The sequence below is a fragment of the Enoplosus armatus genome, chromosome 13 (assembly GCF_043641665.1).
Source record: "Enoplosus armatus isolate fEnoArm2 chromosome 13, fEnoArm2.hap1, whole genome shotgun sequence".
In the NCBI taxonomy this organism is placed as follows: Eukaryota; Metazoa; Chordata; class Actinopteri; order Centrarchiformes; family Enoplosidae; genus Enoplosus; species Enoplosus armatus.
In genome coordinates, this window is record NC_092192.1 from 13923436 (window position 1) to 13947366 (window position 23931).

A 23931-nucleotide genomic window follows, 5' to 3' on the forward strand; every position below is an offset into this window, starting at 1 on the left:
CACAACATATCTGCAAGCATGCCAGTACATTTTGTCCTTTGATAGGAACAGATATTATTTCAGCATTATGTCACGACACATACAGAGTAAGAATACACTGGAGCACCATTTTACAACAATCTTAGGCACTGAGTGTTTAAACAGCTGATACTAAGGACAATAGCAACCTTTTGTTTTCAATATATTGCATATAGAGTTTTATGTTTGAGTTGATTTTTATGTTGTTTTTGAGGGAACCTGGGTTACATACATAACCATATCTATGTCTTTTCTCAATCTGTGTCGGTCTTTGTCAATTGAGAGACTTTCTATTGATCTAGTCCTTAAATTTCATTGAGGATTCTGTCTTCATATACAGTAAGGGAGGATAAATGATGTGATGACATGAGTTTTATATGTTACTCTGCTTTTGTATTATATTGCATTGTTTTGTCCAAGCAGGTATGTAGTGTTGAATCCCAAAGGCTGATGTGAGGTGGACTCATTTGTAATCATCCAGTGAGGCTGCCGTGAACAGACCACAGCCATTTCTGTTGACAGTTGGCATAATAACATGTGTAGTGAATGCTGTACGTGTTCATCACGGCCATGTAGAGCAGCTGTTCAGCCGGGTACGTGTGAGAGTGTTTATGCACGTGTCGAATAAAGAAAGTACTTTGCATTGTACATTGTCATGTATCAGTAATACATATTGGTTTCAAACCTCCCGAAAGCCACAGTCTAATTCAAACAATGTATTTTACAAACCAATCAAGAGACATATTCTGTCACTTGAGAGCTCCTCTGTTCCACCTGCTCCAGTTATTCCTGTCAACTGAAGGATTGTTTTCTCTATATAGTGTTTGAAGTGATAATTAAAGGAAGGACAACAGTGGGCAGCACTATTAACAAAAATAGCTTTGTCTCATTTGGAAATGAACAGTTTTGCTCTAACTCCCCTTTTGTGCTTTTTATTGGTTGTCATCTTCTTTCCGGAGACGGCACTTTTATCTGCATCTATCCCCAAGAGGCAAGACAGTAATGGCGAGGCTAAAAATGGTTGATAAAAGAGAGACCTCAGCCTGATCATAGCAATCTGGACGTTTTTGTACTCGTCTTGCGTTACAGTGAGAATGCATTCAATCACTGGGAACAGATTTTGAGTCATGGCCAGAATGACATCAAACTCCATTTGTTAAAATCTTTACTCGTAACAGAGAATCCATAAATATCAAGCAGCACAATCCCCCCACCTCACAAAGGCGACCAGAGTTCAGGTGTATTTGTCAAGGTTGACTCTGCTTTCCTGGCTGGATGTTGGAGACAAATTCCTTTAACCCAAGGAGGAGATCAGCCGCTCTGCTAAACGGAGTTCGTTTATCTGCGCTTAGTTAAGTTTGCTTGGTTTTTTAACCTCAGGTTTCAACTTTCCTCGGTCCCGTAGCCCAGGGGCTGAATCTGAGTTGGAGTTGAAGAGGGGTTTCCTCTAGGTTAGTGAGGGCCACAGTGTTTAGCCATCAGCCCTTGCCACTGACTTTGATTAATCCTTCATGGCCCAAGAACTGAAAAGAAAAGCTGGGGGTGCAAGCAGGACCATCTGGAAACCTTCATAAACATGCCTGTCTTTCCACGCTCTCCAAAGGATTCTAGGAAAATCGTAAAAATGAAAAGAGAGGTCCCTATTGCACAGTTTTTTTTTGCTCTTGAGGCACCCTGTGCATATGCAGCAAACAGAAAAGCGCTCACACTGAATCCTAGCCCTGCGCTGCACCTCACAACCCAGCCCCAATTGTGTAATGAAATACATTTCCAATCGGCCTGTCTATGGTGCAGAGTTATACACATGCCCCCCCTAATTTATGACAAATGTTAATAATTTACTGCAGCTTGGCTTAATCTTTTTCACTTCTGCGCTGCAATTGAACAGAAAGCCATCTCAAAAGACAGAATCTGATTCTGTGCAGGGAGAAAGCCAAGGGAGTTATTCAACCAGTGGTGGATCGGTTCCATCTGGACTTTGTTGCGGCTTTGTGTTTTCACTCTTAAAAGCAATGCTATCAGGATAAAAAGTATAAATTATGTAGCCTGTTTGGGAGTATGTCAGTGTGCGAGAACAGTGTGCAGACCGCTCCATCTCTGGCAGTACTAGATGAAGGGACATCCAAAAACTAAAATTCATATCTAACGTTAAGATACAATCTTGAACTTTTCAGTCATGTAAATGTTTAATTATGTTACAAATGCAAACTAGCCTCAGATACATGCAGAACTCTTTCAGTCACACTTATACTTGACAAAAAAGCTAATTAATTAATATATAAATTGATAAAGTGCTAGCTGGGCAGTGCTTTGTCAACAGGTGGCACCGTACTGCAATACCACACAGGGCCTTTGACTCTTTCTTTTATCAGATAAAGTAAATCATCACAATTTAAACAAGGAGAAAAATTAAACTCGGGCCATATAAATCGGTCAGATGGGAAATTGATAAATGTCTTAAGTACTGACCCTTCGGCAGACACATAAAGAGGATGGTATCTGTAATAGCTCTGCCACCCAGACATGCTTTTCCACAAGTCAGTTTTATGTACCAGAAAAAAGCTCTGCGTGCCCCCCTTCCCTCACCTCCTGACTCTTGGCAGGGAATGTCTGACATGTCTCCTGTTACAGCTGGGACCGAGATCTTTTATCTCTATACTAGAGGCCAATTCATATTGCATGCATTCTTGCTACACTTGTGTGGCGTCCATTGTGTTCTTTTCTGTAATCCTGAAAGGGCAGCCTATTCTAGACGGAACAAATAAATAAGATAAACAGATAAGGAAAAATTCCAAAAACCAAATTGGTAAGTGTGGTTTCTGCTCAATGTGAAGTTGTTGACAGCTGGGTGTGATGTGGTGAAATGGGATGTGATGGGATTTTTTTACCTATTTACATTGTAGGAGTAGTGGTGTTGAATAGTGGTATTATAGTTCTATAGAAAGTGGAGCCGGAGACAAACACAAAGCAAGATAAATGTCTGGACGTTGCCTGCAGGCTTCGCATATGCTACAAGGAGGATCTGCTACATGTACAAATTTGCTTTTATATTTATAAGATGGATACTTTGCTATTTGAATTTTGATAATTAAATACAATACATGTTTTCATTTTCAGATTTAGCACAACAATGTATTTTGACAGGAGCTCAAGTCCAGACAAATGTAGCAGCAATGAAAGAAAAATGAAAAAAAACAAACAAACAAATGAGAAGAAAGGTCAAAAGAGAGAGAGATGGATATAGGAGTAATGCAGGGAAGAGGAGGGTTGAGAAAAGACGGTTTGTCGACAGGATCTTAAGTTGGAAAATATTTCAGCGTGCCAAAGCCAACAAAAAACAAGCACGCACCTACTTCCACACATAGAGTATAGGCACACCCAATCAATGGCAATATCCAGCATCTGTGTCTTCAAGCATTTTGTACAGAGTTCAAAATGAGCAAGAGAGATTTCATGTCAAATACCCAAAGAGGAATTAAATTACTATTTACTGTAGGTAGGACGCAGGAAAGAGCCCATTATGAATGAGAGTGCACTTAAAGCTTTTTTTCAATAGAAAATTATCCACAATTCAAACACCTTCAGTATGAAACAGGAATGTTTAGAAATGAACAAAATGGAGCCTGCCAGGAACATTAATCTACCACCCACTCTCCAGCAAGACTGCCACTGCCACAACCAGTGTGTCTTCTTTTATATTCTTGTCTCCTATTACCATTTTTCAGTCACATAGCTGATATGCCTGGTCTTGCCTGCCTCAATCGTCTCACCGCTGAAGTGAAATCAAAGAGCAGCCCAGTGTGTGATTGCACAACAGCTGCTCATGCACTGCAAAGAAGCAAAGTGCACTTAGGAGGGCAGGGTATGGTGCGGGTGCATAAACGGGTGGTGGTGTGGCCGCTGGCGGGCACCAGAATGTGTGCAGTTGGCAACAAAGTGACACATGGTGTAGTCCGCGGCACAGATCCAGACAGGGCTGTTTCCTGCTCTGTCCCAGCAGCAGCTCGGGCTCAGTGTGACGGTGCCACCGCTGTTGCTTCCTTGTTTTGAGTCTGAAGACGCCTGTTGCTTTCATTTTCCCACTCTGACCGGAGAAACTGTTGGGATCCCCAATTGGGAAAGATGCAAGCACAAGGATGCACCTTTCCCAACTGCTAGGTATGGCCACTACAGTCACAGATGAGCAGCAAAAGGTGAGGAGGAGCAAGAGGACGCCTCGGCAGAAAACTTTCAATGACACTGTCATTGACTCTGCTCCTGCAGGGGAGTGTGCTCAGAAAATAAATCACAAATAACATTCGGTTGCCCGAGATTCAAGAGACTGAATCACTCTGGTAAAAGGGAAAATCCACTACATGTTTCCAGGACAAATGCTCATCCACTTTAGAGCCACTCAGCCTGATGGCATATTTTGTCTAACCTCATCTGACAGACGGCAACACTGGAGGTCGGAGGAGCAGATTTGTGGCTTGAAGGTGACACATTTGAACCTGAGGGCCAGGATGAATATTTTGTGAAAATACACTCTTCTGTTCCTTAGCAAGATGTTTAAAACACCTTCGCTCAGCTGAAGCAGCTCAGTGACCAACAACAGGAGATGTCTCCCACTTCTTTTAATCTGGATAAAATGTAATATATGAGGGAGGTTAGTACTGAAAAAGAGCCAGCATGCCGATTTTGTTTATGTGTGGTACTGTTTTGCTACTGCACAAGGATTCATTGGGGGGAATGTACACACGTAATAAAGTGATTACATGCATTGTCTGACTAATTTAAGATTAGATGACAAATCCAGTTATTTTCATAAATTAACTACTTATAAAATTATTCTTGAATTTCCCTCAAAATCAAAGAATGTGTCTCAAGCGCCAACTAAACACATTTGCACTGACAGTGGAAGCAGAGATGATTGGGTTAATAACAGACTGAAGTTGCCCCGTCCGACAGATGAAGATAGTCTGAGTAAATGTGTAAGTTATTCAATGTCAAAGCGCTAGTCTAAAATGGGCAATGACACAGAATTTTGGATAAAATACCATTAACGTACTGCTTCTGTCCGACCTCGACAGTCTGGATGTGACAGTGCTGTGAAGAGTAGCTAATTAAAAACCAGCAGAAAATAGCTAGCTTATGATTTAAATCATCAAACTCCATGATTTATTGCATTGTAATTGGAAGAAATGCATTCTTTATTAAAATTGGAAACACATGATACTGTAAATGTGTAAAATTTTGGACAGGAAACGTACTTCCAAGCTAGCAAGAGATATACAAGAAGTATGCATTTAGTAGATTACAACCTTTATTTTCAATTAATTTAATGTGTTTCCACAGGATCTCCTGGACAGATTTCTTTACATACACTACTGTGTTGCAGGTTTATAAGTTAGGTGCCACTGCAGTAACGGCAGCTTATCTACTTCTGCCTAAAACTCGAATTTGTCTACAGGACACATAAGTAAGGACACTGGAAGAAGAAAGAAGAACTCTTAGGTAGTTGTACATAGCTGTGAGAGCCACCAGGGCAGGAAAGACAAAGAAGAGGACGTTTACCTACGGAAAGTCAAACTTTGACCATATATTGCCAAAAATGTAAACAATATATTAGTATCACAAAATAATTCTAGATAATTATCACTTTAAAAAGGACAGAATCGAAGGTATCCACATCCTTCCGCTGCCCTTCATCTTCAACAGCTGGCCCTCATTTCTGAGGAAGGGCAGACTTTGCAACCGTGTACCAGATACAGAAGACATATAGCTCCATATTTGGGTCTTGTGCTCACAGCTACAGTAGTGGCCAGCTGCTAGGACTAAAGGTTTCCCCTCTGCTATTCCCCCGAAAGCCAGAAAGCACACAGTCTGCTTGTATGAGTGTGCTGCAGCTCTACTTCACTCATGTACACACCACCCACACTCGCTCTACGTCCTGAAAACGGGCAATGTATACTAAAGGATGAGTTCACGGTGAGTGTATCAGTGATTAAAGTGAGGCCTATTGCATCCACAGCTCCCACCTACACACTCAAAAGAACTTACACAGAATCCCCAGGAAAGAACCTACTCACCCCAACGGACATGATGCGATGAATACAGTTGCAAAATCACCAACAAAAGGAAAGAGCGTGATGGAGTAATGGGAGGTTTAGGATGGGAGACAGCTGTGGCAACCAAACTATAGTAATGCGCTCCTGAGCTTTAAGCAATGGAATGGTAAGTATATGTTCCTCTTGTGCTCAAAGAAAACTTTAAAAAGTGCGAAGACACCCAGGATTGCTCATGTCCAATTCTGACAAATGCAAAGTAATAGGAGGAGCAGGGATTTCGTTTGATGTGAGTGAACAATAGTTTACTCACAGACCAGTTCTCAGTGTGCTTGGCTCTGTTCACTGGATACCCAAGCAACTGCAAATTATTACTGACTCAGTGCAAGCAAGCCTTTATGAAGCAATGAATCATTTTTAGGCAATCATTTTTCCTGTTTTAAAGTATTGACAAACACAGAAGTGCTTGTTAGTTATTTGGCAAAAAAACAGAATCCTGCTCAGTCACCCACAGTTGTGGGGGGGGGTTCACCATCAGGGGAAGACCACCAGGACAGCTGAGGGGGCCTGAAAGGGAATCTTTTATTATGCTATTAAATGAAGTCTCAGATAAGTTTTGTGCCCGGGCCCGGGAAGAGTTAACAAAGCCCTGCACACAGCAAAACCTCATGTCACCTCCTGCTCACATCACTCAGCTCTTCAAGTGTAACAGCTGCTTCCTTCCACACACATAGCAATATCCTCACTCATTCACACTGAGGGCTTAACTGTCCCACATAACACAGCGAGATTACTGGATATCCTAAGAAGTGAGATGTGTTTTGATTTTCAATAACTTAGTTGTTTTTGCAAAGATTTGATTGAGGGCGCCCACTTATCACATTGGATTGACGGGATTAAAGTGAATTAAGAGAGCAAGCAAAACATAACGATGCTCTGAGAAACTTTTTTCCGAGGCCTTTTATTTTATATCTTTTTTGCTCATTTTTCTCTGATTCTGATAACGATAGGATGCAACAGCTGCCTCTTCTCCAACACATTAGCACATACATGTCAAAGCCAATAACTCATACCATGCATAGCCCTTGTCAAAAAGCAATGAATTACTGACATATTAGGGAGCTGATTTATGTTTTATGTGTCAGCCACCTAACATTACTTATCTTCTCTCACTTTAACTTGAGGTTGTTGGACTGCTCAATAAACTGTGCTCCCATTGCTATGTCAGAAAACACATAAAACACATCTGAAAACTAATACGAACTTACCTTGTAGGTTTTGCTATGGTATACATACAAAGTGTTAGAAAATGCAATTATAACACACATAATCAAAACACACATTCCCAGGCTTAAATGCTTCTGGAAATATGTACACCTAGATGCCAAAAGAGCAGAAAAACATGGAGGTGTCTCTTTCCTTATAGGCATTACAAGCATGCAACAACGAGTTGCTATCTCATGCTACAATTTCTGAGCCTCATTGAAATATCTGTATCCTATCAAGTTGCTTGATATTCATCATAAGTTAGTATGTTCCTTTGATTTATTATTCCTTTGGATGATGTTTGAAGCGTAGGGTTCAAGTCCTCCTCAGTCCTGTGCTGTACGTATACACTGAACCCATTTGTAACATCACATGCCGTGCCTTGATGGCTTGGTGATGCTGCACAGCCGCATGGTGTGTGCTTACGATGCTGTGGGCGTTCATCCGCTCATGACATAAACTCTTCCATTTACTCTGGGTCTTCCCACTGTAACGGATGCTGCCCACTAATACAGAAAGGCCATAAACAAACACAACATGCAGTGTGGGTTAAGTGACGATTTTGTGACTGCCTCTGGAAGTAAACATTATTGTGTCTAAACTCTGACACGTTCCAGCTGTCATGAGGTAAGACGTGATGTCAGACAGAATAACAAACACTCTCATTTCAGTTGATAATATTTTAGCACGGAATTTGAAAATAATTACTTGATATGATTTAAAACTGTTTGGTTTCTGTGGTCAGTGTTGGGCATTTGACCTTGACACATTGAGGTTATTTTCAACTTTTTCACTCTCTTGTTTGTGCTGTGGGACACATACACGTAAACAGATTTTTTCAACAAAGCTAGAGCAACATAGATTCAGATTTCTTTGCAATAACATCTTCTGTAAATTTGCCTGTAGGCTGTTATGAATACCATGCAGAACTAAGGACTTTGTTGTTTTGCTTCCAAAAGCAAAGATCAGGATCACTTCCTTGCATCATTGTTAATTTTACATGGCATACATTCAGCAGGCATTTCCAAACCACAGTGTCCATGCCAACAACAATTTGTTTTTATGCTTTGTGTGTCTTTCAGATTACAGCATCCTATTTGCTCCACAGGGCAAAAACTGGATCCTGATTTTGTGGTCAAACCCGCCAGCTGACAAAGACCTGAGATTCTGGTGCAATGAGACGGCCACCTCAGAGGAATGCCTGTCCAGACCCCAGGACTGAGGATAATTTTGAAAAAGTGGGCATGACTAATAGCACAGCGGCTTGATCCACAGAACCCGACAAGCTGTTCTCCAGTGGCCTGTAAATACAGAACGCTTGGCAGATGTGGAGGCCTGTTCCTCTCAGACGTGGCTGCTGCTGCTTACCCACACCAATCAATAGAATTGACTGGCGTACAGATACTCCACATTGAGCAAAGACCACAACTAACATCCTTTAGCGTCATTAGAGATGAGTTTATCTTGACGCTTGCGTAGTAAGAGTGAGTAAGTTTTGTTTTTACTAAATAGAGACATAGATGGACTGAAGGAAGTTGTTGTTTATCTGGTTCAAAGTGGTGCTTACTGTAATGTTTCACTTACGTAGGACAGATATGAAAACTTACTGGAAGAAAACAGAAAGAATCTGTGGGAGTTTTTTGTCTGGTTTACGTTTATTTGTGTTAAGTGAAGTTCTCTGTCACATGTAACACACTTTAGATACTTTCCTCTTGTGTGTCACCAAGACATTAAACACAATTTCACCTGTTCATAGGCTATAATAATAAGTGACAATTAGGCCTCTAAAAGCCTTTTTTTTTTTTTTTTTTTTTTTTTTTTTTTACAAAATCTCACTAAAATAACTTATCATAACAATAAAAAAATTTAACTCAAGATTTAGGCCCAGGATGCCTGGAGTGTGACACGTCTGCTTCATTCACAACTGAGCTTCATTTGAAATAGCAAAATACATGGTTGTAGACTCTTTGTAGCTCTGAAGGCAAATGCAGTTTGTGCAGCACAATTTTATGACATTTTTGGTGATGGCTTATTGATGAGTTTACTGCTTACTAAAAGTGCAAAATGTTCTGATTCTTTACCACTTTCAGATGTTTTTCTGTTGCTGTTTTCTGGCACACTTCGATGGAGCGACACTGTAGTGCCAAATCACTACCAATCAGAACCATCCTTTCATTCTCTAAAGGAATGCATTAAGAAATCCTTTTTATTTGCTATATGAATATATTTTCTGTAGCTGAATGATGTATAATGAGACAGTGATTCCAGCTTCCTACAGTGGCCTGAAGTCATATTCAGCACGTATGAGATGTGATGGGAAAAAACTACTTGAAGCAAAGATCCAACCATGGCATGTGTTGGAGTCAACAGTGACCAAGATGCAACACCTTGTCAAGTCTATATCTCGACAAATTGAGCGCACCGTGGCATTGCTGAGATGCTAAAGTGTTGTTTTGTCCACTCGGTTGTAAAAGTTACAAGGTCATTTTTACTTAGTTAAGCATTAGTTTATGTGACGGGGGGACTGTGTTTGACTTCAGGATGGGGAGTGAAAACATGTAAAGGTATGTGCACATGTGCGTGTGTGTGTGCGTGTGTGCGTGGGCCTGCGTGCATGCATGCGCGAAATTGTTGCTAGTGGGCCCCAGCATGACTGCTGAGGTTGGAGCAATCATATGTTCAGCTGTGATTTCCATCAACACATTCCTGGACGCTCACACACTCTCTCAGTGGAGCTGCGCACAGCACCCCCCAAGGATGTGACCTGCAGCCTGCAGACACATGGCTGCCTCACAAGCGCTTATCACAACACAGCAGCCTGTAGGATAATGGGAGGCCTTAATCTGAAGCCACGTGGAGCCAAGCAAACTTTGACTAGTGTTGCTCCTTCACACTGGCCTTATAGAAAACAGTTGATGATATACTACACCGTTCTGCAGAAGGCCAGCAGGTCTTACCATGCCAGACTGATTACAGGGTAGAGGTCAGACCACATGGACAACAAATGGTCCCTGGTCCTCTACACTGGGGGTTGGGCCTGAGGCTGAAAACACCACTTTGTAAAAGGCAGCAATTGTTACAGAAACTGCTAAAAAGGACACATGATATTCCGGACCACCAGGACACACACACTCACACACGTGCTGTGTACTGTTACGCATTCTGTCACAATGCAGAAGTTGGCAAAATACGAACAATAAAACATGGCGGATTCAGAAAAGAATGTAAAAATTCCACCACTGATTGATCTCACGTTTCAGCTAAAACGCAGCCGCAGAGAAGGACTCAAGTAACTCAACGAGTCTTGAGGCTGAAACATTGATAACAAACAACTTAAAGATTCAACATCTGTGCTGAATAATGATACAGTAACTAGCAATTTATCAGCTGACAGAGTGTGTTTCTCTTCTACTGGTCAAACAAAAAGGCATGAGTTAAAATCCCCAAACAGGTCCAATCAGTCAATGTTATTGGCAAACTGAATGGCAGCCATGAAGCCACAATGTACAGTGTGCTTTAAAATGCATGAGGGATTCACTTTGAGTTTCGGTTCAGTCTTGAACACACCGGTTCTTTTTTCCCGCCCAAGGCAATTTGCACACCATGCTTCACATCTCGGCTCAGAGGTGTCGCATTTGTCTTGCTACACAAATATTGATATGGGTTGGCTGGGCTGAGTAATGACCAGCTGTTATGACTATTATCAATAATGAGGGTTTCTATGTTTTTGCCTTTTATGGCAAGGGGCAGTGATTCTTCCCTTCTACATACTATTTCATGATAAACTGAGCTATCACTTTTTATTTAAGGAATGTTTAGGCAACTCCTATATCATCACACCTCAGGGCTACGTGTCAGGTTTGTCTGGCACTCCTTGTGTAATTGATGAAAGGCAAATCAACTCAAAAGTACCTATGTTCAAACTCGTTGATAAAATGTTCTGCTGTGTTTGGTGCAGCTGAAATTTCATAAGCAAACTGCTGTTACACTATTTAAACAACAGTGGAAATGCAAAGGAGAACAAGATTTTTGCAATTTTAGCGATGCAGAAAGATTAAGGGAAAAAAAACACAAAATAAATGAGTAATTCAGAAAATAATATTAATCAAGAGCTACTTCCACCATCCACCTCACACAAACACAACAATGAGTCAAATCAACGACTGGCACGATGCAGGACTCTGTGTAAGCTGCTGAGCTTGTGGTGGCCTGTATTCACCATGTGGTGGAGCTGAGTGATGGTTTCCCAAAGCCTGCCTTCACCAGAGCAGGCAGCAGACAGGCACAGCCATGTGCTACATCCTCTCTCGCTGTGAGGCTTGAGAATGATGCTCCAGTGCAGAGCTACTGTTTGACTTCATCAGCCGTGATTGTTAGCTTTCCCTTTCTGTCTGTGCAAGCTGGTATGACGGACAATATTTCTAATGATTGCATTTTCCTCTGAGACTCCACACTGATCGAGCAGGCTCCAGCCTGTGTTAGCATGCTTGCTTGCCAGATACTGTCAGTGGTACAACACAGGTAGAAAAAGCCATGCTCTAGCACCTGACTGTAGACATCAGATACAGTAGGAAGGTGCTTTGGACAAAGCTAGCAAGCAGTAACTGCATTCTAAAATGGGTGTGAAAGTCTCCTCTGCAACACAGCGGGCTCTTGTCTTCCTCCTCTTCATACTTTTCTCTCTCTCTCCCTCACTGTCTGTCTCTCTTTCCTTTCGCTGTATCCCCTTCTCGCTCTCTCCCCTAATGTCTTTGTCTGCTTCCTGTCATGCATTCCCTCATTTTGTAATTTTCCCCCCCTTTATTCACGCTCTCTTCTTCTTTTGCTCTCTCTGTCCATCTACATCTGCACCCCTCCCCTTGCTGTCCCTCCCTAGAAGGCACACATACACAGATAATACTGCGGCTACATGCTGCTTCGGCAACATACTGCAGCAGGCAAGCATACTCCACTGCAGCCCTTTCACACAATAGCCATTTCTCTTATGACCTTAGGATGAAAAGCAGCCCTTGGTCTAAATGAATCACATATCCTCTGTATCAAAATCAAGCAGCACATTTGGCTCAAACAGATGTTTTTAAATCCAACCTGTTTCATAGGCAGAGAAAGCTCATTATTGTCACAAACATTCTCTGCAAGCGCAATGTGCCTTTTTTTTCTCAACATCTGCTGATTTCAGCCTCCCATCAGCATATGATAATCACAGCAACATGCACTGTTTGCTGCCATTTCCTTTTATTGACGTATGTAGTTTCAGTGAAGCCCTCCCCCTGCCTATGGACATACCACCCCTGATTCGCCCCGTCTTGCCTTCTCCCCTGAAGCATGACGGAACTAGGCGTGCTGCTGTACACAATGGGACTTTTTTTATTGAACGGTGAACAAGCACATTCGCACATACACAAACAAAAACACACGGAGACAGACATCTGATGATCATGGCTCATGATAGGACGTACAGTGATGCCATTGTTTGAATATCCAGGAGTGACTTGAGGAAATGTCAGTGCTGACAGACCGACAGCCTCGCAAAGGAACACACAGGGATGCATTTACACAAATACATGCGCAAAAATGGGCAAATGTGAATGAGATTCAAGACATTGGGCACAAATATGCACAAATGTGTTTTAACATCAGTTTTAACTATTAGCAGCCTGCACCAGATGTGGGGATATCATGTTTTACTTGTTTTAAAAAGTGTGTGCTGCAAGTGAAAACACTGTCTAGTGTACCGTATAATTGCTCAGTCATGTTTTATCCATTGTGGCTACTGTACGCCTCAGCCCACTTGTTCATTGCTTTGTAATATTATATTTTCTTTGATATTGTTGCATTACAAGCACTTTTGCCTGCTAAGATCATCATATAGAGTTTCATGGGGCCACCAGTCACATGTTCATAAGCCTTCATTAAACACTCGGGCAAACAGGTGCTACCACCAGGGATTCCCCCGACCTTTGCAGGGTGTAGAGCACGATTTAACCTATTTTATTTAATTGCCATTAAGCATGATTGTTACTTAGTAATTACCGTTTATCAAATTAATTTTTCATAAATGTTAGCACCATATGTCTGGGGCTTGGATTCTTGCATCACTGACCCTTTTAATGTTGCATGCTCGTGAGTAAGAATAAATATATCATTGCTGTGGAATAAAGCCAAGTGTCATAACAGGCGTACAGTATAAGTCACACGATCTGGCTATAAAACTCAACTGAAGCTTTTTAGATGTCAGAAAATAAAAAGAGGCAATGTGCAGCCCCATTTAAATACAAGATGGATGACTTCTTTTCTGCACAATTGTTTGCTGGAAATGAAACTTGCATGTTGGAACCACTGAGAATCTCTGTGTTTTCAAACACAATGGGCCCTTTCTTTATCTGAAAAGAGCTGCTACTCTAATAATGCAGCTCAGCTTAAATCTGCTAACGGTAAACAATAGCACTAAAAGGTGGCCTTGACAAATATAAAAGAGAGAAGGGGGAGTGATTATAGTGCCTGAAAGTGAATACAAGGACAATGAGTGATGGCTAAACTCCAGTCCCTCCTTTTCCTTACCAGCTATACCTCTCTTGCCCTCATGCCAGTGTGGGATGTCTACAGAAATCCTCCTGCTGTCAAGGTCAGCGATGAGAACGAGAGGATCTCCTCTGTGGTGCGGTATGAGGAACCTTCCTTGGCACCACTTTTAACTCACCGATGCTCCAAAAGCAGTGAAAGTATAATGAATATTTGAATCCAGTCAACTCAGACAGTTCACCTGCAATAGCATGAATACGAATATTTCGCCATGTATGTTAAGTAAAAAAAAAAAAAAAAACACTATCTGCACTGACCCTGTTCAACATCACAGCGCCTTGTCTGCACAGTATATATAGATATAACAGTTGAACTCAGTGTGCCGGCAGGAAGTTCATTTTCTGACTCATGTGTATCAGACAACCTGCCGTGTAGTTCTCTGACGGCCCAGAACCAGATAACATCATTCCTTGATCGAGGCAGAAGCACAGCTACATGAATTGTATCTGCTGCGTAAGGGCCTTATATTGTTTTTTTTGTTTTTTTACGCTGGCTCCATCCACTCAGACAACAAGCTACACACTCACTACCCGCACTGCTCGGAACAAACACAAACTCACCACCCCACCAAATGGAAGCAGCTGTTATCAGAACTCTTTCATCTGCTACAGTACTTTGCAAAACTCAGCAATACACACACACCACTACTGAGCAAGCCTGTTAGATTCTATCACACACTCTGAAGATTTAGATTTACTTTTTTTTTTCTTTTTTTTTTTACAACTTTCATATTCTGTCGAGCTATGTTTTAGATTTTACACTCTATAGTCTGCTGCTGCTTTTGTTGTGTGTTAGCGACGGTCAAAGGCACGGTGCTGAGTAGTTTTGTGGGATTTCACATTGCCAGCAGGCTGCATTGAACAGAAAAAAGAGATCACGCCATACATTGCATTTAAATTCCGCTCACCTCCAAGTACGATGTACTGTTACACTGATTAATGGCCTGCAGCCACATGTGTGGACAGTTGTCCTTCATGCGTGTTACCATAGTTACATGCCTGTTTGCGATGGCTCCTTTTCGATTTCTCTTTTGGCAGGAGAACAGTCGTAACAACAACAACAATGTACATCTGTGTCACTTCACTTCTTGCTTAGGAGTCAGTACTCACTGCTTTGGACGTTAACAGTGCCAGTGGAGTTGTCCTTTCCCAGCGGGTTCTCCACCACACATGTGTAATTCCCAGAATCCTCCAGTTTTGCTCTGTTGATCTGGACTCTGGAGTTTTTCCTGTGGGAGACAACACTCGCACAGCTGAGTCAGGGGAATCGGGGCAGGGAGGAAATAGCATGGAAACGCAACAAGTGGAAACATGGGGGACAGAGAGGCAGACAACAGGGCAAGCAGTAGCATGGCAACAAGTCTCTGCTTTGAAATGGACACATAATCACTTACTCTGGTGCCAAATTTGAGGGGGAGAAACTGCTTACAATAAGAAAGCATAGGACCAAATGTTACAGCTACCGACATGACTGGGACTGGAACAGGACCATGGATGTATTAAGAGACCTGGATATGGTGGCACCAGTCAGCCTTGCTGCTAATTTGCCTCAGTGGCCAATTGTGGAACTGCAACAAAAAAATCCCTTGCAGCCCAAAAAGCATTTTTCCCAACTAACTTTTGACAGGACACCTCAAACAATGTCAATTATAACTCTGATGAGTGTAAAAAAGTTAATTTATGTGCGTGCTGTCATCCCAAGGGAAACTCTATGGGCTGAGAGTAACTGAGCAGGCGGGGCCAGGACATGTGCAGTCGGCTGCACAACATAGAAGAAAACCAGGAAGACAGAAAACTTGTTTGGCTGAGCAATTTTTATTCAAACAAATGGGCACCATCTTGGAGTCTTGTATCCAGTTCTTATAATACATCCATGGATCAAAAACAGGAAACGACAGTTGTGAAAGGTACTGTGTGTTTTCGTCTGGTTTTACTCTCGTGATTAAATCCATGAAACGTTAAACTGCGACATGTATTTGAATGAGAAAGTTACAAAGGCATGAGGAGGGATGACAAATTGACTTGATTTAGTATAAATCATTACACTACATTTCAATGAAGGAATAAGCCTTTATAATCCCGAATATCAAATAAAGGTTTTTATTTTCTATATTGATATTGATTTTTAAATTAGTTTCAAACTGCCGTTTCCTGAAAAACTGCATTAGCACAGTCTGCTGATAATAGCAACCTTGCTTCGACTTTGGAGTACCTCCGTCTCTTTTCATCTTGCACTGTTTGTGTTAGGTTTACAGGACATGTGTGACTTGTACTCACTCGCCGTTCCTTATTCGGACTTTTTTGCTTTTCTTCAGCTCGTTGCCATCTTTGAACCATCTGTAGGTGGGGTGAGGGTTCCCTGTGGCCTCACACTTAACTATGAGCTTGCTTCCCTCATCCACTATTATTGGATTCCTCATCGGTTTTAACTTTGGAGCCGCAGCTAAAAAGAGAGAAAGAGAAAAAAAATCAATGTTATCAAACACTATAGACAAAAACTTGATTATAGTTGGGTTTGCATAGTTCCTTTATGATTGTGTGTTGGTGTTTTAGGAGAGACAACAAGACAAAGAAGGACAGAGAGACAGCAACAGAGCCAATCATCATCTCTATGGACTGAGCCAACAACTCTCTCATGTGACCACCAGATGTTGTCACTAGAGACATTATCAACTTTGCCTCAGACTAATAAACAGGCTGAATTTCACTCCGGCTTTGCTGCTATAAAAACACCTGAAGCAATATTTAGCAAACATCCACCAACTGATCTGAGAAAATCTGCCACCACAAACTCATGCGCAATTAGAGGCAATTGGCAAACAAGAAAAGCCAGCAATATTTTGACACTTTAATAAGTAGTTTGTTGTGATGACAATATCAAAAAGCACTTTTATAAGTCTTTCATCTGCTTCAGTACTTTGCAAAACCTGTAGTGTAGTTAAACTGTAGTGTTTATTATATGTATTATATATTCCATCATTTCTTGCAACTTTTTTTCCTCCAAAGAAAAAACTAATTGAAATATGAAAAGAAATGATCTTTGTCCAAAGGCACACATACATGCACACACAACACACACTCACACAAACACTTGCCAGCTGACAGCTGCACACATGTTTAGAAGAAGACTCATGCAGGGTGGAGCGAGAGAGAAGGGGTGAACAAGGGTCAACCAGGGGCTGGCCAGGATGCCCCCCCCCCACGCTCTCCCTCTCTTATACACAAACTCTCTCCATGTGTAACATTTACAATTTCATGCATATGCTAAACTGAGTAATCCTACAAATTACAGCTATTTGCTGTGCATCACCTCTAAAGGATGACAGCAGAATGAAGACAAACAAAGCATGACAAGCAAAGTGAAGTATACATAGGTAATGACTTCAATTAAACATTGAAAAAGAGGTGCACCAAAATTATCCCCTGTCGTCCTCTTTTTTCAGAGACTGTCCTACTTCACTGACCTGGTAAAGGCGACGTGTCTGCACAGAAAGTAAAAACCTCAATGAGGCTGCATTTTTTTAATTTTCTTTGTGGATTCAAGTGGACAAGCAAGTGAGATGGATTTGGGGTACAGTTAGGTACAGCATTTTCACACATCAAATGTGCCTCTGTCAATGACAATGTGATGTGCACCAACTTTTTAAAAAATATAAGTCACTATAATCATTCACAGCCCATGTCAATTCTGCAGACGTCACTGTTGTTTATTACTGATCCTAACTCAGCTCACCATATCAGCACATACACAAGTGTTCACATACAAACAACAGCCCTTTCTTAAGCTTTGTCCTGGCAGATGTGGCTATTAAAGAGCTCTGCTGACGGCAAACAAGCACCTTGTGAGTACGTCCTGTGTGCTCTGCCACCTCTGGTCACTTGACAGTGCTGACCAGTTTAAGGGGCACCAATGACCAGTTTTGAAATACAAAGGCAATTCACATTACAAGCAGGCATGACTATTCCACGACACTGATTATCACATACACTAAGAGAGTTGTCTGTCTGTCGTACTTTGTGCTGATTTCCACTCGAATCACAGATAGTGAAATGTCAAATTCAAAATAGCTAACAAACAGCACAGATCAATGGAAAAGCAACTATTCTTAGTTCAATAGCAGCTATTTGTTACTAAAATTACTCTGTAGCTGCTAAGACAGTGGACTTTTATCTGTGAGCAGCTTCCTGTTGGAAAATGTGAGTGATGATATTCATGGCATTTGGAAAATAAAGACAATGATTCCAACACAAGGCAGATGTGCCTTTGTACCAGGGTACTTAGTAACCTTAATGGGCTTACTCTCAGGATGGATCTGCAATTGCTCGAGCAGTTAGTTCAAGATTTTTACAGTCCCAAAAGGGTTTGGGACAATAAAACCCTCATTTATACAGCAAGGCATAAATGCGGTTTTGCTGAAAGTCATAACATTATATAGGCTGAACATATACAGTATATATCGCATTTTAAAATCAGCTCTGCAAGTGGTGCGGGTTTATCGATGGCCTCCAGCAAGGCCACATACTGAACATGAGACTCCTGATGTTCCAGATGTTCTTCATTAAACATTTTCTGTTATTTTAACAAATGTAATTTACTATATGGGACTTGATGTTAAATAAAGATCAGACTGCACAATGCCCTATGGTCTACTGATCCCCCTAATTTTCACATTACACATGCTAATGGAGAGATGACCAACACCGCATCAGTTGTGCTGTACATAATGACAGAGTTTTGTAACTACTGCATGGCACATTGATAAATACTATAACATATGCACATGTGTAATGTTCTATAAGCAGCTTCATCAAACATTTTCATGAACTATTCTTAAGTTACAAATGTAGTTTGGCAAGAAAACCTTAATTTTCATCTAATTAGAACAACTGTTTGTATAGTGCTGTATCTAATGACTTACAAAAGCTACAGAACAGAACTTAACAAAAGCCTGCATATGTAGATGATTTTCATACACACTCAACCCTGGCAGACTCAGCCCAGCACACTGCCTGAGGAAAGCCTTGTCAGTCATAGTGAGAGAACAGCAGGAATGAGGCTGCACCATAAAGAAAAATGTTTAGTACTTCGCCTGGACACAGGTTTGTCCTTGCCAAGCAAATTAAACAAGCTTTGTCCTTGCCTGGAAAAGTTACAGAAACACAGGACTGCACTTCTCATCAACCCCGTGAGCCAGATGTGTAAGAGGGTCTGCTCCATCTACAGGATACAGCTCTAATGAAGACACAGTCCATCAGACACTGTAGCTTAGAGATACAGATGTTTCACATTATACTGCAGAGTGATTAGCCTTCACATCCACGTTAAGTAATGTCTGTCTCTCCAGCTCTTTTATCTGCGTAACACAAAATAAATGAACAAAACAAATGCCTCTATAATCCATACACTTCTAGAAATCATAAAAGAACACACTCTGACAGCCTGGTCACTGATATACAGCAGTCACACATGTTTGGAATGACAGATGTGAAAAACGCAGCATTATACATTATATAGCTTGATGGACAAAACTTACGTACTTTGTACATAAAGTACTTTACATAAAGCACGTTCATTTTACCTATTGTAATTAATGTTTCCAACAAGAAAACAAGGAGTCATCATCATTGGAAATAAAATAATTTCTCGGACACAAATGGTTATCTCATTTTCCATTACACCAGTGGAAAAAGTGTCCGGCAGCAGTGATAAACCCTTGCCTCAACAACAGCCTGATTCTCTCTTTTTGAAGTGGAGGGGCAGCTGCAGACATGGACTATAAAAACCAAATTTGAGAATAGAAGCCTGACCGGCGTGTCAACAGCTCATGCCTTGGGTAACAGTTGGAAACCTCAGCCCAGAAAGAGGTTCAAAAACAAAGTCACTTGATGAATTAACAATGCATTGCTAGTATTATTGAGTTAACATTTCTGTTTTACTTCCAGGAGCTTAGAAAAGGAATCTGAGGCATGCCTTTGTATTTTTCCCTTCTAGACAAAGTATCCCTGATTACTCTGGTGTTATGTCACTTCACTGCACGTTGTCAAAAGACAAATTACATGGTGAGGCAGCTAGAGAAATGGGTTTGCATATGGGAATGGTCTTCAGACACTGCACACTAGTCACTGTAACATAACATCTGTTCAAAGAGATCATTTCAACAGCCTCCCACCACAGCCAATACACTTTCACCAAATAATTATCTGGTACATTGTTTATATAAGACTCCAAACACTCAACTTCTCTGTCACTAAACTCTCAAGACATGCTACTAATAGTGTAACTTTTCAAATGAATTACATATGTTTTATTCTCTGCAACAGTAAAACATAGGAAGAAGTGTATGACAAACATTTCTTTATTCTGATTTTGGCCAACTTTTTATCCTCAATCCAGTTTTGGCCCTCATTAATGACATTAATGAAAAGTGATTTTATGAGTAGAATTTCACAGAAATGGTGATCGCTACTTCGGTTTCAGTGAATTAATTTTTGTTCTTTTACACTTTTCATTTCTAATAAATTACTTTGACAATCCATCACTGACTCTTAATGTAAATCTAGTTGTCAGGGTTTCTGCGCACATCAAGTGTTCAAAGTAGAGAGAAAAATAGAGTAAACAATGTCGACACAGTGCTCGTTTTCTCCAGATGTGAATTGAAAAAGGTTAGCTAACTGTTTCCTGGATTTTGTTTGGTTGTACAGTGAAAAGCACAAAATCACCAAAGCACCTTTTGCCATTGTTTCAATTGTTTAAACTGTGTAGGCTAGTAAGACATGTGAACAAAATAAATGTCATTTGCAATAAATGTTCACAGGACACTGAGGTGAAGGTGGAATGTAAACAGTTGTTGTCCCCAAAAAGAGCTGCTTTTCAACACAGGAGAAAGAGCCAAAAAGATATCATAAATGATACTACTTTGGGTGAATTAGGACCAAAAGAGGTGAAATCAACTGGCCTCCATTTACAGTTTGGCGCCCTGAACATCTTGGAGCCAAAGATTTACCAGTCGGCCGCAGTCACCATGTTTCTCTCTCTAGGTTTTTCTCCACAGGGAGTTCATATTCAAGACGCTGAAATACTCAAAATATTGTACTTTTTTTGTTTTTACATACACCTCTACAGTTCATGCATATGGTAACAGGACTACTTATCTAGGTGTGTGCAGTACGATATATACAGCATACAGTATACTGCAATAGGACATGCGGAGACTTTTTTTTTTGTGATAGTATACCAATTTTATATTTTTGGCCATGTAATTTCAGATCAACCAAATTTCAAGCTGGATTGCTGACAACAGTTGAAACAATAGTGTAAATAGTGCACAAATGTCACTCAATGGCTTACTGTGTATGTGAAATAGTTGGTGGATATGGCAACTGGATGACAACAAGTTCCTGTGATTAACAAAGTGTGAACATCTTTGCTCAGTCAGTTCTGTGACCGCCATGTCTTGCAGTGCTAAAACCACCAACATGGAAAGTTGAAGTCCAGGTCACCTCTTCACAAGTTACCAGGTGTTGAACTGAAGTCTGCGTCGACCACCTTCACAAAGTCTATAATGTTACAGCAACAGTATTCCATCCCAACACGTAAAATAAACTATGTTTTCAATGGATACTGTCATACCGAAATGGACTAAAAACATGATTGCTGTCACTTCTTATGAACCCATTGCCTGTTCTGTCCTGGTCTTACTTCTTAGTAACTGACCTTTGTGTTCAGGAAGTTTTCATAGGTACACTGTAAATGTGGCTGCCACTGAGGGAAATCATCATTCTTATACAGTATGTGCAGCTTTTTGTGGCACAGTTGGGACATTCAACGCAACAATGAGTAATTGGCCATATAACAAAACTGAGTAACAATTTTGTTATATGGCCTATTCCAATCAAACATATATATTAACAACTAACAGTTTGTTCCACTAATCAATACTTTTAAATTGAATGAGACAGTGTTGTTAATACTACTGATCCCACTGACAATCACCACCCCAGTATATAGCTCTACATGGTTGGGTCCTTCTGGCTCTCACCAACTCCCCCATATAACACTATGAGCATATGCTGCCAACACACAAACTCACACACACTGGATGTTCACTGCCTGCCCATGCCTGTAATGACGAGGAGAAGTTAAATACAGGCTGGTGAAGAAAGTTGAACATTGAGCAAACAAGGGGAAATGTTTCCTCAGGAGTTGCTGACTCAAACCAGGGCAGACCAGATCAAATACTGTATTACACTTCAACAGCTGTGAAGAGAGAGGACTCCAATGGGATGCCCATGTTACTCTGTTTCTGCTAGATGTGTTATACACTTTCAGACGGACACAGTGATCTAGGTTAAATCTACATCTGCCCTTCTCCTAACTTGGGCTACTGACATTGGTCAACAGGCATTTAAATAAGGGATGGGAATTGTGCTTAATATTGCTGTTATTCATGCACCAGCCAACTAATTTACAACATAAAGAGAGAGAGGGGGAGAAGGATGAGGGGAAAGGGAAATCATGCACAAGTGAGCACACCAAAGACTACAAATGTTACGTTTGATGTGATTTCTTGCAAAATATGTCCATTGATTCTCTGTTGGTATAGCAAAGTAACTAAATATGACAGCAAGGGCACTTGTAAAGCAATTGCCACAAATGGTTAACATTGTAACAGCACGGCAAACTAAAGTGCATAACATGCACTCACAACATTACATGGAAGCTCTTTGGCAAACCAGCAATTTCATCTGCAGATTGCTTTCAGATTAAAAATTTGTCATAATTTGTCTCTAGACATTTTCTTTGAGAACTACCCTTCAAAAGACTTCTGTTTGCTTACCAATTTGTGTTTTTTATTAGCCATGTTTTGAGACGTCGAGATTAATTTCAAAGTGTTTTTTAGGCACTATAATGCTGTACGTATAGGTCAGTTGTATGACGAGTGAAGTTATATTAGCTGGCTTTCTGATTAGTTTTCCGGTTTCCAGTCGTTGTTTGTACCAACACACCAAACAACAATTTTGTAAGAGCAATTATATGAAGCAAGATCACACCTGAATTGGACGTTGAGGTTGTCTGAGGCTTCACCACCACCTACTGTGACTGTCTCTATTTTGTTGCTGAATAATTTCAATAGCTCTATTTCAATTACAAAGGTGTGGTAGGTATTAGTACATGATAAAAAGCATCTGGCACAAAATGAAGGACTCTTCACTTCCGTAACTAATTATTACCACCCTCACTACGCACGCAACCCAGTCACACAGACAGGAACTTGTTGTGTTTTGCCTTGACATAAGATAAGATGGATGGTAGAAGTTTATGAATTCTAATGTCATCACCAGCAAAAGCATATTTATGTAGGTCAGGCAGACCGTGCAGGGATTTCTAACTACTACTTGAAAAACAGAGAGACATACATTCATGTTGCATTGTATTGATGACAGATTTGATGAAATGCCTGTAGCATTTTGCTCTCCTTGTCTTATTTGTAAGAAAGATAACAATGTTACACTGTTTTTCCCTCCCTCGGGGGTCTTTTCTTTCCAATGAGGACTGACATTTTGGCATAAATATCTTCGTTAGGATCTGCAGAAGTTTTCCCTTTCTAACCCTGGGCCTGTGTCATTAGAACAAACATGCAAAATTCTTTAAAGAGTGTCAACTTTCAGCCACATGACTTTAAAAAAAAAACGACCTGGAAGGAAATCATCATGCATCTTGCAGCAGTACAATGTCCTAAATCAACACTTTCTGGTCCAAATGCTGGAGATGTCAGAGCCACTGAATAGGAAATTATAGCTGAGAAATACCTGCTATGAAGTAATCTCCTTCAATAAATGTGGAAAACTAAGTTCTCAGGGAACGTAAGGTACAATACTGTCTTGTTCCTGTGATGTCGGTGATGGTTCACTGACAGTCTAACAGAGCGCTCATGGGCTAGATTACATACAATTATATTTTGACACACCTCCACGCAAACACATGTACACATGCACACGCACACACAGTACATTGTATAACG

The 23931-nt window shown here is 40.8% G+C and overlaps 1 protein-coding gene across 1 annotated transcript in view; it reads right to left on the reverse strand.

Annotated features, from left to right (window-relative positions):
- Positions 1-23931, reverse strand: part of nrg2a (neuregulin 2a) — a 69425-nt gene that overhangs the window by 19492 nt on the left and 26002 nt on the right. Inside the window, exons 2-3 of the mRNA XM_070916957.1 lie at positions 16187-16352; positions 15020-15138 (exon numbers count right to left, since the gene is read on the reverse strand). Of these exons, the coding sequence (XP_070773058.1) occupies positions 15020-15138; positions 16187-16352 (285 nt within the window). The remainder of the gene's footprint in view (positions 1-15019; positions 15139-16186; positions 16353-23931) is intronic.